Below are 18,294 nucleotides of genomic sequence, written 5' to 3'. Positions count from 1 at the left end.
TTTGCGTTCCCCAAACAATGGGAAAAGATGTAAGTAAGGAATGCCACTGCAATCCCCTCTTAAGCATTCAAAAAAAGCAAAAATATGAATACAAGCCTTTCCATTTTTTTCATATATACTGTATATATATATATATATCATGTAGTAAAATTTTTATAGGCTAAATGTTGTCACAGTCATACGCCTTTCGCTGAAATCATTTATGATTTATGCTAACCCAGCCTTTGGCCGGTCTGTGATGGAAAAACTCAAAATTGGGTTTTAGTTGGTTTTGTAACAACAATAAATAGGTTTTAAGCTTTTAAAAAGGATGGTTCTGTATTGCAAATAGTGTTGAATGGCAACAATACATTTTAACTTAATCCTTACCTATTATTCGTTGTACAAAAACCTCAAGTTTTGAGTTATGGAGTTGCTGCCAAAAATGAACAGCAAAACATGCCATAATATGGTGTTCCCTTTGTAACACATATATTAGATTATCAAGGCAAATTAATCATTTACCTATAGGCATGTAAGCTCAGGTTTAATGAGTTACTGTAACAACATAACTTGAACGGAAATGTCTGCCTTTTTTTTCTTCTTCTGTGGCTTCAACTTTAATTTTGATCTTACCTCTTCTACAACCTTTGTATGAATATCATCTTTTCAAAATGCCACTTTTTCTGCAAGTATTGTCTTTTGGTCGTGCAAGGGGGAGGGGGGGGATCCACTCTCTTTACAAAATGAGAGATGTTGCCTCTCCTTTATTAAAAGTCCTTTTGAAAGGTTCACATTTCAGTCAGGGGTCTGATACATACAGGCTTCCCATGGTCCTGTGCTGCAGTAATAGTCCAAAGTTAAGTGCTGTCAGGCTTGGAGATGTTTGTTGTTGGCCTCAGTTCCATGGGCCTCGGTATAACAGTAACTTTGGTACGCCATGTTGGTACAACGGGACAATGGACCAGATGAGTGGTTGAGGGGAATGCCAGTGGCTCATGAGCAACTATTATTTTATGAGTAACAGACAAAATGAGCAATTGGCCGAATATAGCAGATGATTGAGGGCTCCCACCCATTAAGGTTTGACAGGAGCCCAGCTAAGCCGTCACTAGTGAGGCGGTGTTAGTACATTCAGCGGTACTATACTGCACCTCTGGGGACATGTCGGAGAGGTAGAGGCCCTCAGTGGCTCTGATTGTCTACTTATAGGGACCAATGTTTCTCTGTTATCTTTCAGCAGTGATGAGCCACCCCAACATGAAAAAGTCCACCATTACGAGAGAAATGTGGCATTTAAAAAAGCTGAATAGGGCAGAATTTAGTCCAAATCTCTTAACATAATTCACTAAAACAATACATCCAATTCAGTATTTATTAAACCCTTTCCTCTAAGATAAAAATAAATGAATAGGAAAGACACCTCCAGTCACCACTGCACGAAAAACAATAGGCGAAACACTGGTATGAACTACCAACTTCCCTACGAGGCGCACAAACAGCTGGATGATGAACATGATGAAATAAATGAAGGCAGACTTTGGAGTCTGGAAAAAGTGCTGTGTTTGGTTTAGAACCACAATTACTACTATAACGCCTCTCAACGCTGTCAGAAATGAGTATGTTTATAACTGCAAACAGTACAAGTATTGAATATAAGTTTCTCTATATACAAAATGGTACATTTATATACATACACAGAGAACATGAATGCAGTTTGTGCAAGAATGAACTTAAGCCAATACATTCATACTCATCAATCACTGTGAATCTCTCTTACTGTTTCTTCTCCACATGCTGTTTGACTTTAAAGTCGGTCACAAATGATTCATCGTAAACAATTTTAGCCGGGGACTAAGTCCACAAAGCCAGAGACAGTGTCATCCATTAAGTATTCCAAAAGGATTAGGCGTTCACAAATTTCATTATAAGTTGTTGTTAGCACTATCTACTTTTTTATCAAATTGTTACAGTTACTGTACTTCTGTATTCCATATGGTTTACCAGCTCACCACTGGGAAATTTTCAAAATGCCCATTTCAACTGGAACTGGCTACAACATGGATGAAGGCCATGAAAAAGGAATGCTTTTTATTAGAATAACTAAAAAGGTAAATTATATCAATGAATTCATAAATAATGTATTTATCTTTGATGCATTCATTAAAAAACTAGGGTTTATAAAGTTATTCACAGTATTTTTTCAGTATACTCAGGTGCTTAAGAGAATGTTTCTACAGGAAGAGAAACTGGAATGAACATGAGCTATTCGGAAACAGACCAACTTATGCCTCACCTCACGATGGCTGATTATTAAGTTTTTATCATTAAATGATCCTCAGATTCCCGATCATATTTACTTGAATTATCTCCTAAAGTTGGGTATTTAAGACAGCGGAGGGAAGATGATGCTGCACTTGTTGGCACTTGAGGATCTAAACATCAGCCACATTCTCTCACATTCTTCTGTCACCTTGTTCTGGTGAAGTCATTCTCGTTTATTCCACGGCTAGCCAAGACACTTGTTAAAAGATTGCTTGAACAACATTGTAACCTGTTCAAGAGATGACAGACTCTGTGTCTGCATAGAGTAAAGGGACATCTAACAACATCTATGCCCTGCCTTGCTTGGTAAAATTTACCCTGGCTCCCTCCTCTCATATTACAGTATGCGTAGAATGGGAATGATTAGAATGACATAGACAGATATGACATGGGCCCACTGGTGTACTTCCTGCTCCACAGTTCTAGACTGGCGCTTCTGTGGCCACCTGTGTGGCCGACTGTGTCTGGCTGCTTTGGGGTCTTTTGCTTTTTGTTGATCTCCCATGGGAAATCCTCGATTGGGATGGGGCTGGCAGGGCTGCTTGACCCCTCCGGCGTGGTGTCAGGGGTTCCCTCTATAATCTCAATTCGGGGCGGGTCCATCAAATCCATAATACTGAAGGGTGCTGGCTCCGGTTGGCACATCACTGACTTGTCCTCCGTATTCTGTCGAAAGGACCAACTTGAACCTGCTTGGATTCCTATGGACACTCTGTCGTCCGTTTGTGTGGTGCTGTCGCTGCAAGGCTCCCGGCACAAGGTCCACATGTTGTAGCACTGAGTAAAGTTGAAGAAGTTGCTGTTGAAAGTCTTCAATTCCCCACAGACATCTCGCCGCAGCTCCGCCAGCTCATAGCGCATTGCTGAGATTTCATCCTTCCACTGCAGGTTGAAGGCAGCGACCATGTTAGCGGACTCTTTAAAGGCCTGAATGGCCTGAGGGACCGCCGGCTCAGAGGCTATGGGTGAGGCAGAAGGGACCCTGTATGAAGGTGGAGATGCCGGTGGGACAGAGATGGCTGTCACAGTAGAGCTAGTACTGTGCTGGCTGCGAGCAGCAGCAGTCTCTCTCTCCAGCCTCTCCAGCTCCACATAGGCAGAGGAGCTAGCACCGTCATCATCCTCTATCATGTCGTCATTTAGTAAAGAGGTCCCATCCACAACATCATATCCCTCTGTAAGAAAAATTTAAATATGCAAACAGAAGGACATTCAAAGTGAAAGGAACAGCTGGAGTGTACTTTGATTTGGATTCTGAACTACAACATATACACATATCTATGGAAAACATACAATATGTGAGTGGCAAGTAGATCCAAGACATACAAGATCAGGCCCAGCTATTTCCTGTTCTATTTCGTTTGGTTCTATTTAGATTTAATCGTTTAATCAGCAGTGAGCATCCATCATTGATGTGTGGTTCCATGCACCTACATCTGTACCACAGTTGTAATTAAAACCAAGATAGAAAAATATATTTATCCATTTTTGATCAATTTGTGTCTACATGGACATGAAGCATCCTGTTTAAGATTTGGTTTCTCAAGCATCCTGTTTATCTGTTTGAGCAAATCACTTTTTCAGAAACCCAGATAAGTTCCTATCCATTTATAAGAAATGTGTAAATGCTAGCTGGAGTATTCTAATAGAAACACGTGTAGTGTTATATTCATCTTATCCTGGTTATTAGAGGTGGGAATCACCTGAGGCCCCACGACACGATTTTATCCCGATACTTGAGTCACGATACAATATTACTGCAATTTTAAGTATTTTGCGATATGGTGAGTATTGCGATACAATATATTGCAATTTAACTGTTTAACTTAAATTTTGTGTCCACAAAATTAAATACAATCAAGAACTGTTGTCAAATAAGATAAAATTCTCAGTCTACTCATCTCACTTCAGTCTTTTTATTTCTCCACAGTGAGAGTCAAACCCACAGACTGACCAACAAAGTTTTCAGTCAGACTGAACTGAACTGATATCAAATTGCAATTGCAGCATTTTCTCAAACTTTCCTCATAGCTAAGCTTCACTGCTCTGAATTTTTTTTTGAATGAACCATAAAAAAGCCTAACTCTGCAGTGTAATTTTGACAACTTCCCAACACGATATCCTGACACACGCAGCTTCCGGAAAACGGCGAAAACACTGCCGTCGGAACGCTAAATATCAATACTTGGTGGCCATGAATCGACATAATATTGCCACGCAAAATATCGCAATTTTACGCTGTATCGATTTTCTCCCCCACCTTTACTGGTTATTGAGGGCCGCCAACTGCCTGTGAAGCCACAGCTTCAGCCAAATGGCGTTGAAGAAAAACAAGCAATGACAGCAGCAAAATCGTCTCACTTGTGGCGCGATGAAGAAACTGAGCTTTGTCTTTCAGTAATGAAAGAGGCTGCATGTCTTCATCCACTGCTCCCCTGTCTTATATGGTGACAGTGACAGGCTGACACTGGTCAAAGCGAAGGACAGTGTTATAAGATAGAGTAACCCCTTTCAGGAGCTCATTGTGTCGTGAGTGTGCGGTTGAGAGGGAGAGAAAGGTGGATGCGCTCAGAGCAGGCAGGTGTTAACTATCGGAGCAGAGAAGAAATTAACAGTAAAGCTGTCAGGTGATGGTAGATGTACTGTGTAAGTCGGTTTATTTTTGTAGACATCACAGCATATTGACTGTAGTAATCAGTTATCAGGATACTAGTATTTATCAAGTACAAAGGAATATACATAATCTCATTTCTCTGTGCTCATTAAAACATTATTTCCCAAATATAATTATAACCCAGATAAGCTTCATAACCAGGAAATTCATGTCCATGTAAACACGCTCACTATTAAGGTATATTTTAAGTGGAAATTATAACATGTTTTTGGAAATCAGTAAAAACATTTTGATTAACTTTAAGTGGTGTTCAAATACAGCATTTTACGGAAAATCCAAAATGGGTCAGCTCCAAATAATAGAGCTTCTTCCTGCCAAAGTACAAAGAGAAAATACAGCACTGTTTTAGAAATATGTTGTAGAGTGCCTTGACTTAACTAAGACAATATTGTTTTCTGTTAAACTCACATACTGTAGGCTTTTCACAATGTTTTTACACTGCCTTCTCGGTCATCTCAAGGCTTCTTTCCATCTTTTCACTGCACAGCACAGCAAAGAGTGGAATTACACATGAAATACATCAATCATTATCAAATAATGAATCCATTTTTCTGGGAACCCTTTTCTCAAAATATAACAAAATGTTTATTTTTGTGCCATTTTGTGCAAAAGAAAAGATGAAAAGGGAGTAGAAGAATCACAACCCACTGGGTCAAGAAGCAGATATGAACCCTATTGAACATATCAGGTCCAAAGATGCTGATTAGACCATGTGGAGTAAGTAACCCGGTGAGGGGAGGGGTCGCTCCCCCCTTCGGGGCTGCACCAGGGAGAGGCTGCAATCCCACAGTCAAAGACAGCTGACAGACTCAATGCCAAGGGTTAGACTGCCACATGTGGCCTTTTTAAAAGATGTCAGAGTTTCATGGAAAGAAAAAGTAACACATGTACTGCAGACACATGCTGCTCTTACAAATGATTGGAGACAGTGGCAATGCGATAACATTCAGTGCTATTTTATGGCCATATGAAAACATTTCGAAAAGTTTGGGAAGTACATCTCTCATACATTTACACTTACAATGTGGTCTAAGCACACTTAAAATAGAGACATGGTTAACAACTCACAAAAGCCAGCATCACAATCATAATCAATATTCAGAGATATTAAGGTTTTAAGAAGAAAACCAAGCGTCTGAGGTTTTGTGAGCTGTTTGGAACCATGTTTGCTACTTAGGATAACAAAATGAGATATTTCTACCAGCTATATATAAACTCTATGTCTCTAGTATTTTTTACTGAGAAGGCAGTGCAAAAACACACATATACATAGATATATGTATGCGTGTCAACATTAAAATACCTGCAACAATCATCACTGATGCCTCCAGTTGTTCATTCCCCCTGGTTATCCTTCAAGAGATGGATGGTCAAATGGAGAGGGGTTTGCTGCTCGTCTGCCCTATGGAGCATCATGGGATCCCTTCCCCACCCAAGGGCCCACTAGCCTCACACGGGGTTTGGTTCATAAGCCGCTTTCAATTCAGGTATAATCTAGTACTGAATACTAACATAAAAACATGATTCCAGGAATCAATGTTTTTCTTAGCCAAGGTAGCCTGGAAGTTACTTTATTTTATTTCAAGGCCACTATTCCCTCAGAACAGTGCAGAGTACACCAAAGGAGAAATATAAATTACAGTATGGCTTGACTGGGAGGTGACAGTACTGTACATAATGAATCACCATCCAGGGAACCCTTCCTTTGGGTTTCTATGACCTTATCTGACATATTATAATTGATGCATCATGCCAATCTTGAAAATACAACTTCACAACATATTGTACAGTCAACTTCTTGTTTTAGTCCACATAGAGCTGACAGATTTGGAGCAGAGAGTTAAATGAATAGAGTTCAGCAAATAAGACAGTGGGATTGGAGAACACTCCTGTATCCTCAGTACTTCTGTCACATCGAAGAAATCGTAGATGGAAACCCAATTGAAGATGAAAAGGATTCCAAAAACAAAAGTCCAGATTGCACAAGAAAACAAAACCCACAAAATGAGTAAAAGTGCAAATGTCTCCAATATTTAATTGACAGAAAATTGTACAAAAACAATAAAAATCCAGGTCATAATATTTAAAAATGCACATTCTTTAAAGAAAAATGTTTCAATAGGGTTCATAGCTTTACTCTTGCAGGTAAACACCAAATGCACTTAGTGAGGGAGTTACTGCAAAGACTCTGCTTGCACAAAGAACCTGAAATGCTAATTTTTATATTGCTTGCACTGTGTCGCACAAAACCTTGAAATCCTTGCATGTTGTATTAAAAAGCAGCATGAAGGACAAATAAATATGCAAGTCCATAAACAAAATGTGCTGTTTCCAGAACACATAGAGTCTGGATCCACTGTCATATTGTAATTCTTGCTAAAAATCTGACCAATGAAATCTGTTGGCTAAATTGGAAAGTTGTAGTTGAGGATGACAGTGATTAGGAAACTTCGGGAAGCTCTGTAATAAACTTAACATACAATTCATTAGTTATTTTGACAGAGACTGCTGCTCAGAAGCCCGAGTTTCATGCAACACAATACAACAATCCTGCAAATAATCAGAGGTTGTGCTATTCAAACTCAGATATACCATCAGTAGACAGTTCCTTTGTGCAACCAGCATGTGTTTGTGAGTGCGTGTGTGTGTGTGTGTGTGCATGTGCTCTAGTCTCTAGAGGTTGTTGACTTACCTTAAATTGGTTACAAGATTGGGTTTTTTAATTCTATGACCTCAATGACCAGGTCAGTTACAAAGCAGATGCTAATGTGTGGGTGCAACAGAGCAGGGGGAGGACAGGCGGAAGGCTTGTCCAGTGTATCCTCTCAACACAAATATGCCAACAACCTACCGCTCCCCTACCCCTGGCCCGTTTCGGTCTTCATCCCTCCCTAAGTAACTCACACGCTTCGCACAACACATAAATAACACCACACTTTAACATGCTTAGGGTAGGGCCTGTTCCTCTTAGGCATGCCATGTAATGTGGCTGTGCTGTGTTGTAATATTGGATACCGTGAGCGTGTGTTGCCATCTCAGTGTTTATGCGACCCTCCCACCCTTTTTCTAGTCTACTTGGCAACACCACAAGTGACCAACCAGAAGCTTGGCTAATGATGCGTGAATCATGCAAAGTAACACATAAGCAAATCCATCTAAACAATCGGGAGTATGCAGAGGCAAAAACAAACACACGCACACCATAGCTTCCAAAGAAAATAACTGGGATCATTCAGCCCGGCATCTCTGAAGCTCAAGGGTTCCCCACTGTACATATGTAGGTATGTCAAGTTTGTGCGCATGTATAGGATGTATGAGGATATGTAGTCTAAGCCCTCTCTCATTTAGGGGGGGGATTGTTTTACCTGTTGTGGATCTGAGAGTTGAAGTGACAGTGGAGGATGTCATTGAAGGCAAGCAGTCGTCATCTTGGGAATAACCAGCCTGAATTGCACGGAGGTAACTGTGGCTTCGAGTGCGGAACGAACCAGGCAGGTCCAAGGCTTCCATGGCCTGGGATTCTACTTCACTAAAAACGGACTCGCAAACTGACTCAAACTGGCCATTGATCTCAGTCTCACTCACCTGAGAGACAAAAACAGGAATAGCAGTCCTTAATTTTTCCTCTTCCTTTCTCTTTCTCACTTTGATTCTTCCCCTTTGCACAGCAAATATGAAGGAGTGTTAGCGTAAGGAAAAGCCACTGTCATTCCGACCTTAAACTGAATAAATGTCAAGATCAAATGAAAAAAAGGGCAGATGACAACAGAAAACAATCAGAGAAATATTCAGTTTGTGTTATAAAACATTCAATTAATCACATACCCCAAAACTAGGATTTACTATACTATATACTGTATGTTACTGCATGGAAAACACTGCAATTCTTAACCTTGTAGCTCTACAAAAACTCTAAATTCTTCTAGCTGACACGAGCCATCTATCCATTTCTGCTCTATCCTGCCATGTCCTTTACTGTCCTCTCTCCACAAGATCTTGCCTTTTCCTAATTACTTCAGTGTCTAACGTAGTCAATTATATTATAGCAGAAAGCTGGTTTCACTGTTGACTAAAGAACATTTTCGACTATTATTAAACAACTGATACAACCCAATGTACAACCCTTCTTTTGGACAAAATTTCCCCTCCTCTGGTTACTCCTTCTCCTTACAGAGGGTTTCTTCCTGTGTCACAAATCTTCATAGCAACCATGTCTTGTGCCACCATGGAGGTCCAAAACAGACTTGTACAATTGATCAAACTGTATAGATTCACAGGATTTTGAAAAGGGGAGATAGCTGAAAAGGTTGGTGTGTGAAGTTAGACATGAAGGAAGTTACTGTCTCTCTAGACTTTCTAATTGTAAACAGTAATAGTAGAGAGAGAAAAAGCCCAGTTAAACAAAACAAACTGCTGCTTTTGGCGTAGTTAGCTAGCTAATTAGCTGTCATGTCGCAACAGCGGGAGAGTGAAGACTTGCTTATAAGTGGTCTATCCCAGACAACCAGGGGGCCCAATCAGGATACAGATTGTCTAATGTGAAACTGATATCTTTGTTTCTCAATTATATACAATTTCACATTTCTTGATAACTAAAAACACTAAAAACTAACTCAAAACAACATTACACTATGTCTGGAGCTGATTCAAATGCAGACTATCGGTTAAATAATCAATTCAGTCAAAAACAGCACAAATTATTTCTGCCTATTGACTTCAGTTGAGACAACCATTACTATGACTACTAAACAATCAGCTGTGGACCTCCAATATGGACACTCGTGGATGTTTTATGTCTCTGTCATGCCCTCTACATACAAAACAACATAACATTAGCTCTCAATTATGTCTCCAGGTGTTGCCTCTGTGCGGTGTTTGTGTTAAAGACTCACCTGGCTGACGCAGCTAGCCTGACTGAGGGTGCTGACGGCGCGCATGTAGCTCTGGTTGCGAGAGCGGAAGGGCGGGGGGTGAAAGGTGGCAGGGTCCAGCGTGACACTAGGGTGGGGTCGCATATCTCTGGTTTTCAAGTGGTAGCCCTGGCTGAACAAGGACAGGGGGTAGGGATAGAAATGATGGCACAGTTCAGAAGCCACACATTGAACAATTCTGAATAATAATGTACTCAACAGATCTGGCTTGCATTTATGGACATGGTGTGACGTCTGTTTGGTATCATCATGAATGCCTCATCCCCTCACAGAGTATCTGAACTGCTGAGATCAAAACGGAACTGTTTTTAGTGACTTGTTAGCTTCTAGTTTAGCTCCAAGTGTCCCATGAGAAACCAGTCTTCTGCCCTAAAACTACAGAGAGCGTGTGTAGAGCTTCTCCTTGGCTCTTATTAGAGAAACAATGAAAACTAGGAGCTGCAATAATAAGAGATTATTACATTCTCCACCAGAGGCTAAAAAACAAGAGGGCTGATTTGTTCGTGGACAGAAGCAGGAGTGATCAGAGCCCCCGCTGAGATAATGGTAACAAAAATAGCACAGGGCACTGAGTGGCAGTAGGGATGATGGACGCATGACGCCTCCCCAGGTTCAAAGAATTTGGCTATACCTGAAAGCCACACTGCCTAAAAGAAAACAGTCACAGAGAGCAATAAGCTGAATAACAGCAAGCTGAGTACCAATAAGCTTAGTGGGAATGTGAAGGTGATGCAATAGCATCCTCTGGGGCACAAATAAACTTTAAGGAATATAAGGGCGTTATGCTGGTTCCCTAGGCAACAAATACATCTCAGCACAAAGAGATGATTAGGAAATTAATAAAGATTATATCACAACCAACTGAAAGTATTTGCCTACCTACAGCTCTTTAACTTTCCACCTTGCTACAATGAAGTACAGGTGAATTCCAAAACCCAAAGACTTAAAACTCTCAGCCAGAGAGGGCAGCAAAACACTGCTTTTCAGCCTGGTGTTAAGTTACTCTTTAACTATAGACTGTACCACAAGTTGTTTTCTTTATATAAGGCATCTGGATAAGCAATCCATAAAGTTCTGCTCAATATTCTGCTTAACCAGTGTCTAGACTTTTGCAACACATTATTTCTATATTTGCACAGATTATTACTATTGATGAATACTTTTCACCACCTTTATATCAGTGAGCGTAGGGTAAATACCACAAACACCTCTCATTATCAAACAACGCAGTTAACACACATTGACAACACCATAAACCACAGCCGCCTCCAAAAAGACCATTAAGTCTAATCAACACCTCTAAACTCAACTGAACTGAACCGAACATTGTAACATTCATTAGGAAAGTTTATTTCCATGACTGCCTTTCTTTTTAATGCAAAGCAAACAAAAACAGCAATGTTTTTCAACTGATAGAACTGGGGGTAAGAAAGGCAAAGATGGGTGATTTAATACTGATTGTTGAGGTTGATACCCAGTGGTGGAATGTAACTACATGCATTTACTCAAGTACTATACTTAAGTGCAATCTTTAAAGTTCTTGAGCTTGACTTGAGTATTTCCATGTTATGTAACTTTATACTTCTACTCCACTTTATTTTAAGGCAAATATTGTAGTTTTTACTCTACTTCAATTATCTGACAGCTTTAGTTACTTTCAGGTCAAGATTTAACATAAAAAACATGTGATTTGACCTTTTTTAATTAAACTTCATAACAGTATATTAAGTAGGTAAAATAAGTCCTATCTTTACAAAATGAAAACGCTGCTTCCATAAATACATCAATACAAATAAAGTCTAATGATATATTTAGAATACATTTAACAATCTGAGTGGGTCCATTCTGCATAAAGAGTACTTTTACTTTTGATACTTTAAGTACATTTTGAAGCTTTTGTACTTTTACTTAAGGAAGTTTTGAATGCAGGACTTTTACTTGTAGTGGAGTCATTTTGCAGTGTGGTATTAGTACTTTTACTTAAGTAAGGGATCTGAATACTTCTTCCACCACTGCTGATACCTCTGCGGTTGTCAAATAAATGAAAGTAATTTGCCTTTGTATTATCATAATTTATCAGAATAATACATAATAATATACGTTTCCCATTATTTGTACCATTATATATCATGCTTCCTTACTCGCCTCTTTGCTGTATTATCAAACACATCTCTCCTCCTGTAGATCCCTAATCATACCTGAACACAATAGTCAGTAACCTTAAGGTATGCCCTTCTGTGTGATAACAACCCCCCTCATCCAGTAAGCTGAGGTACATATAAGCCTGCTCTCTTGAGTCTCGCGTTGTATAAGTGTGACAGTTTTTCTACAGACTTGTCAACAACACTGTGATAAGATGAGGAACATTGTCTGCGTAAGATGTTTGGCAAATATTGGAACTAGCAGATGAAAAAGGTCACATACACAGAACCCATTTGGTACTGCAGCATTCAGCACAGCACTACCTGATCTCATGAAACAGCTGCCAGTCTCATACTTAGCCAGCAATGCTAGCAACAAGAGCAAGTTAGTGATGTGGTTATAAAACAAGCCTTCAAGTACAGCCAAGCTTTAAATAGCAGCCTCATATACTCGTCCAATCATGCATAAAAATTGCGTAAGAAAGGCTAACCAAAACTTGTCCTCTTCTTTTGTTGCCAAGCAACTTCACTTGGAATCACCAAATAATGTAAAAATCTCTTCAGATCTCTCAGGGACAGCTCAGCAGCATCAGCAAACACTATTTCTACTTGGACAGCATGTAGACAAAGTAGTGAGTCAGTATTGGATGTTTTTAGATTTATAGAAACAAAAAGGCTGAGGCTGTGAATTAATATTTCCAGTAGGTTGTAAGCAAAATATATATTGAAGGCAAGTCTAGAATTTATACTTTTTGAATGCTCTCGCAGAAACTGAATATGTTTTTACCACAGTTTTTGTTTCAGTGACACTTACAGCAGTGTGTAGTTAGTGCAAGTCAGTTTTCTGGTCATTCCCAGAACATTGTTAATTATTCCTTAACGTGCTACAACTGTATGTGTGTGAAGTAGTTTGCAACCAGGTCTTCTTGCAGTACCGACATGCACGATCATTGCTCACTCTGACTAAGGGTGCTGGTCAAAGGCCCGGAAAATAATGATGTAGCATTGGTGATGTCACTTCTGACTCAATTGAAGCATGACAAACCCAGCACCTTCACACTGGGTAAATCAACTTAAGCCTTACCAATTTTACTGACCTCAGAGGGCAGTCTGTGCACCATTTACCACTATCTTTGTCTGCCACTGGAGCCAACAGTCCAATTCATGAGTCCTCAGACTCACTTAAGACACACACTGCAACAAAATCTGAGCCCTAGCTAATAATTTAAGAAAAAGCTGTTCATTTCAATGTCCCTATAGCAACCACCAGTCCCTGAGCTATTCCTATTAATAATAATATCTTTCTCAGAGTTTCATGCAAGGTACAGTTCTAAAATGTTGAGAAAAGTCCTTCTTCATTCTTTTTACCCTCTGAGCATCCATAAATCTTTAAATGGTTTCATGAAAAGACTTATAATGAATGGAAATTAACACATACAGTAGCTTTGGCATGGGTATATTATGCTCAGCAGCCAGACCTACCTATGGTGGTCTAAATGGGGTCTCTGCATGGCTGATTTGAGGACGAGGGCATCAGACGGAATGGCCTTCTGCGGGGAGGTCTTGGGGCTGGTGTCGGAGTCACCGCTTTCATCATCCACTTCTCCCATAGCTTTGACGTAGCTACTGCTCCGCATCCGCCGACACGGGATCTCCTCATCCTTCTCACCTGGGTATCCACCCCACTCATCCTGGGGCACCTGTGGGGGATAACACACCTGTATTGATTATGCACTACATGCACATTTATGCACATGAGGACTTTTTAAAGAATGGTGGAGCACAGAGTGCAGTGGGTTGTCTGCTCATTGATAAGATAGCAGGCTTGTACAGTGAGCTACATAAGAAATGTTTATATTTGCAAGTACAACAGGAGTTTTAGCACTGTATCAGACAACTGGTCAGATTATCATCACCTGGTACTTATAAGGGACAAAAAATGACATAAGTAGAAATAAATATTTACATAAGTAAATACATACATGCAAAAGATACATATATATTTTTACATGTAAGCCATATTTGTTTTTACATTTCCACATGTATTTATTGATTTATAAATGTATATATTTATTTATTTACTTCTACACGTATTGGCTTTTTTCTTTATGTATTTATTTATTTATTTATTTATTTCTACTTATGTCATTTTTCGTCCCTCAAAGGATACTTGCCTAAATAAAAAAATATGCTGAATCAGATCCCTGGTTTTATTTATTTTTTTAAATTGAAAACGCTCTATTACTTTCAAGAAGGTTGATATTTATATATCAACCTATTTGTTTTTAGTTTCTTTTAGTTTTATTCAGACGGACACATTTTACTTGTGTCTGGAAGAAATAATACAACAGATTCTGGAATAATTCTGAATTTGTTTCCTTGTTGTTATTTTTGTCACCCCTGGAGGGCCACAAAGCAGCTGCTTCACTTTGTTCTGTTTATGGTTCTGAAGAATTCAAACATGTTCTCTGTTTCTTTCCTTGGTGTTGAATCATTTAAACGCACTCTGTTAAAGTGCCCTTTTATTCACTTTTCCAAATTCTGAATGTTCATTGTTTAATAACAATGTCTTTCAAACTTTTAAGCATATAAATGGGAAAAGAGATTAAAATAACCGCTGGAAAACATTTCAGCTACAAAGAGGACTATTTTTATGTGACGGTGAATTTAAACTACTACTACCCTCTATTACAATAGTGGTGGGTTTAACACATGATCTGGAGTATACACCAAAACCAGGTAACCAGTCGGTGATCTTGTACTGTGGGTTTAATATACACTGAGGGATATATACGTTTTTGCAGGTTTCCCTTCGATCCTCAGGCTTCTTCTAAAATTACCAAGATGTACTGTGCAAAGTAGAGTGCTGGATCAAAAGTAACACTAATGTGTTTACAGGTTTATTTAAAGTAATTGCATTCACTTTAGTGGTCTGAAAAACAACCTATTTTTATGACCTTAATATTTTTAGACCTTACAGCAGGCAGGGCCCACTACTAGATCCGTCATTTAAAGGATTTATAGCATTTTTCTATGTTATAGAACTTTAAATAAACTCTAATCAATATTAGGTTTTACCGTTTCACAAATTGCCGCATGTCAGCAGTGTGTCAGCATTTCAACAACTATATAACTTTAGTAATATCCACAACCTCGCCTTCCATTTATTAATTTTAATAGAGTCCATGTTTGTGGTTTGGAAGAAAATTAATTTGAAGAGCTGTGTGAGATTCATCAGCACATTTCTAGAAGGAGCTCAAATACTACTTTACATCTGCAGGATCATCAAACCAGTTGAATGGGACGGGTAGAATAACCTTTGAGAATAGCACTTATATGGCAAATCAAAACATGGGCTTGCTTAATTCAAGGATTTGTAGAAAATGATTAATAGAATTTCCCTCACACTCTTGGCAGTGATGCAGTAAGTGTATTTTTGTGCTTGCACAGCTAAGGCTGCCAATCATACCCCTGAGGCTAGGGCTGTAACTTTTAAATCAGCACACTGTCATTAACGACACAGCATCACTGCTAACACAAAAAAACATATTGAGCTCTTAAATGAGCTTTGACTGACAGCCAAAGGAGCACAGCATATAGTTTTGACATGCGGTACCTGAATGTGATCAAGAGCGACGGATATCATCAACATTCAGATATTTATATAGTCATAGCCGTTATGTAATGTAGCATAATTAGCTTTTGTGTTGACAGTGACTGTTTTTAAGATTACAGCATCAGGATTAGCATCATGATTACGTGATTGTGTGCTGATTACAGTGCTGTAAGCTGTATATTGAAGACCAGTAAGTAAAGTAATTCTGACTCGTAAAAAGCAATCCATATTTATATTGAATATTCTGTTTAGTGCGGTACAGAATTTTACATTCAAAGCTTCTATTAAGGTTTCAGATGTCTGTCATCATATTTAATGATGACATCATCATGCTAAAAAATGTTTTAAAACCCTCGAGCAAAATCCTCAAAATGAATAAAGTGATTCATTTTGAGGATTCTTTTAAACTTTCTTTAATGGATCGTGTAAGAGCTGAAATAGATTTTTTTTTTATTAATGTGGTTATTTAAAATTTAATTTATGATGATTGCTGCTAGACTGCCCCAGTAGGTGAGTGGGAGAGTGGTTTTTTGATGCCAGTGAAAATATTTTCGAATATCTTTTTGAAATAAATTCTGAACTCTGGACTTTACAAAGATCTGGAGTTATTGGAAACTTTCCCCACAAGTCAGAAATAATATGATATGAAGTAGAAAATGCAAGTGTGAATGCTGCATGCTAAATAGCTGACACTACACTGCAATGCTGGCTTGAATGTGTCAGAAGAAGTTGAAGTACTAGGAAGAGTTGGAAAAATGTGAATGGGAAAAAAAGTGGAATATTTTAATATTTGTTGAATAGCTGACACTACACTGAAATGGTGGCTTAAATGGGCAAAAAGTTGACTAGGAATGGTAGGAAAAGTGGGAATTGCTCTTGTTGAATGAATAATAATACTAAAATAAGCACAGCCTAATATCATCTGCAACTATGCAGAAATACCAGCTTAAACAGAATGAATAAATGTGCAAAATAATGTTGATTTAGAATTCAAATATCAACATTGCGAATGAAGCTTCCACGCTTTAAACTACTTGATGCAGCCCAAAGACTGTTAACATTTTAGCTCACCAAATTTGACTAAGATTGACCTGTGAATAGTATTGACAAGTCTAATTATTCATGGGATCTAAATCAATGCCCCTCACTCACACTCACACACACACACACACACACACACATACAGTGTTTTGTGCTCCTGTAGATTGTGATTTACGATGGCAGTGTGTCACACACTACATGCTCTGGCACAATATTGATCAGTTGCGTACTAAGTACAACATTGTGTCAGTGTGTGGTGCAGCTGTAGCACTTGTCCCAGTGGACAGGGCAGCCTTAGCTCATGAAACAACAGCCTCAGGCACAGGGCTGTCCCTAATGCTCTGCCAGTTACTCACTTTACCCAATCATATAGCTGTGCTGTTTCTCTGCCACAGTCACTGAACTGTTCTCACAGAGAGCAGAGTGGCTGATACCCTGCTTCTTCTTTTTTTTTCCACCGAGAGGTAGAGTAATGCTTTCTGTATCACATCTGTTCTCACTATCCGTCTCGTCAGCCATCTCTCGTCTCTGTCTCAGTTTTTTCCTTCAACACCCAACATCCTCTCTGACTTGCAGCAGGGACAGACAGGTGAAAGACTAGACAGCATAAGGCACTTAACATTACAATGATGAACATTTTTCTTCTCTATGTGAGATGGCAATCAGAAAAAAAAGAACGTAGAGGATTTAGAGATGCTAAAAATAACACCCATTGCTTTCCACCATCATTAATCTCGTAGATTTTACTCGGATGTTTTCCCCAAATGTTTTTGTAGTCAAGATGAAAAGGGTTCGGAAGCATTTAGACCATATGCTACTAGAACTCCCCTTTGAATCCAAAATGAATGAGCTTATTTAGGGCAGCATGGCTCACTACCATGTTGCCAGTATACAACAGCACTGTAGGAAAATGAACAATGCTTTTGCAAATGCTGTGATATTAGTCATCATTTTTAATTTAAAAAAGGGTGTTGTACTTGGGAAGGTAACATGAAAATTAGCTGACCTGCTTCTGTCTCCCTTCAGTGACCTATCAGTAAAACTATCACGCACGCTAATCTGCTGTGTGCATACGTTTATCCTCTCCCACATGAGTGGAATAAAATGCAGCAATTGTCTGTAAAACTAAATTAATCAGGCTTAAAGACGGCAATAAAGTAAAAGAATAATTTCCCTCCTAATGCATGGTTGTTGATCGTCTGGGTCTGTGGTTAACAAGGCAGCCATCACTCATGGAAGCATCCTGCTAGATCATTAGCATTACCTTATTTCTGTGCTCATTTGATCCTACACCTGAAGGATGTGTTCAGCTGTGCCCCTGGGTAGCTTTACAGGCAAGCTGCTTTACACCATCATTAGTTACAACTAAATGCTGAGAATAACCTTGGGATAAAGCATAGAGCAACGTTTCTAGTTTGTCAGGGGATGTTTGTGATTTCTTCTCACAATATGTTGGTTTGTAGTGGGTTGCTGAAGTGATGTATGATTTTTGACACTGAATACAGTCTACTTAATACTGGAAGCTTAGTCACCTACTTGTTGTAACTGTAGGGCAGGATGTTAAATGCCCTTTTACAGGAGTGCGTA

At 39.1% G+C, this 18,294-nt stretch overlaps 1 protein-coding gene across 1 annotated transcript in view; it reads right to left on the bottom strand.

Annotated features, from left to right (window-relative positions):
* Positions 1 to 259: 259 nt before the first annotated feature.
* Positions 260 to 18,294, bottom strand: part of dlgap2b (discs, large (Drosophila) homolog-associated protein 2b) — an 89,804-nt gene continuing 71,769 nt past the window's right edge. Inside the window, exons 3-6 of the mRNA XM_059356732.1 lie at positions 13,533 to 13,750; positions 9,871 to 10,021; positions 8,344 to 8,563; positions 260 to 3,479 (exon numbers count right to left, since the gene is read on the bottom strand). Of these exons, the coding sequence (XP_059212715.1) occupies positions 2,668 to 3,479; positions 8,344 to 8,563; positions 9,871 to 10,021; positions 13,533 to 13,750 (1,401 nt within the window). The 3' untranslated portion in view covers positions 260 to 2,667. The remainder of the gene's footprint in view (positions 3,480 to 8,343; positions 8,564 to 9,870; positions 10,022 to 13,532; positions 13,751 to 18,294) is intronic.

This window comes from Centropristis striata, chromosome 18 (assembly GCF_030273125.1).
Source record: "Centropristis striata isolate RG_2023a ecotype Rhode Island chromosome 18, C.striata_1.0, whole genome shotgun sequence".
In the NCBI taxonomy this organism is placed as follows: domain Eukaryota; kingdom Metazoa; phylum Chordata; class Actinopteri; order Perciformes; family Serranidae; genus Centropristis; species Centropristis striata.
This window is presented reverse-complemented; position numbering and strand designations above follow the sequence as displayed.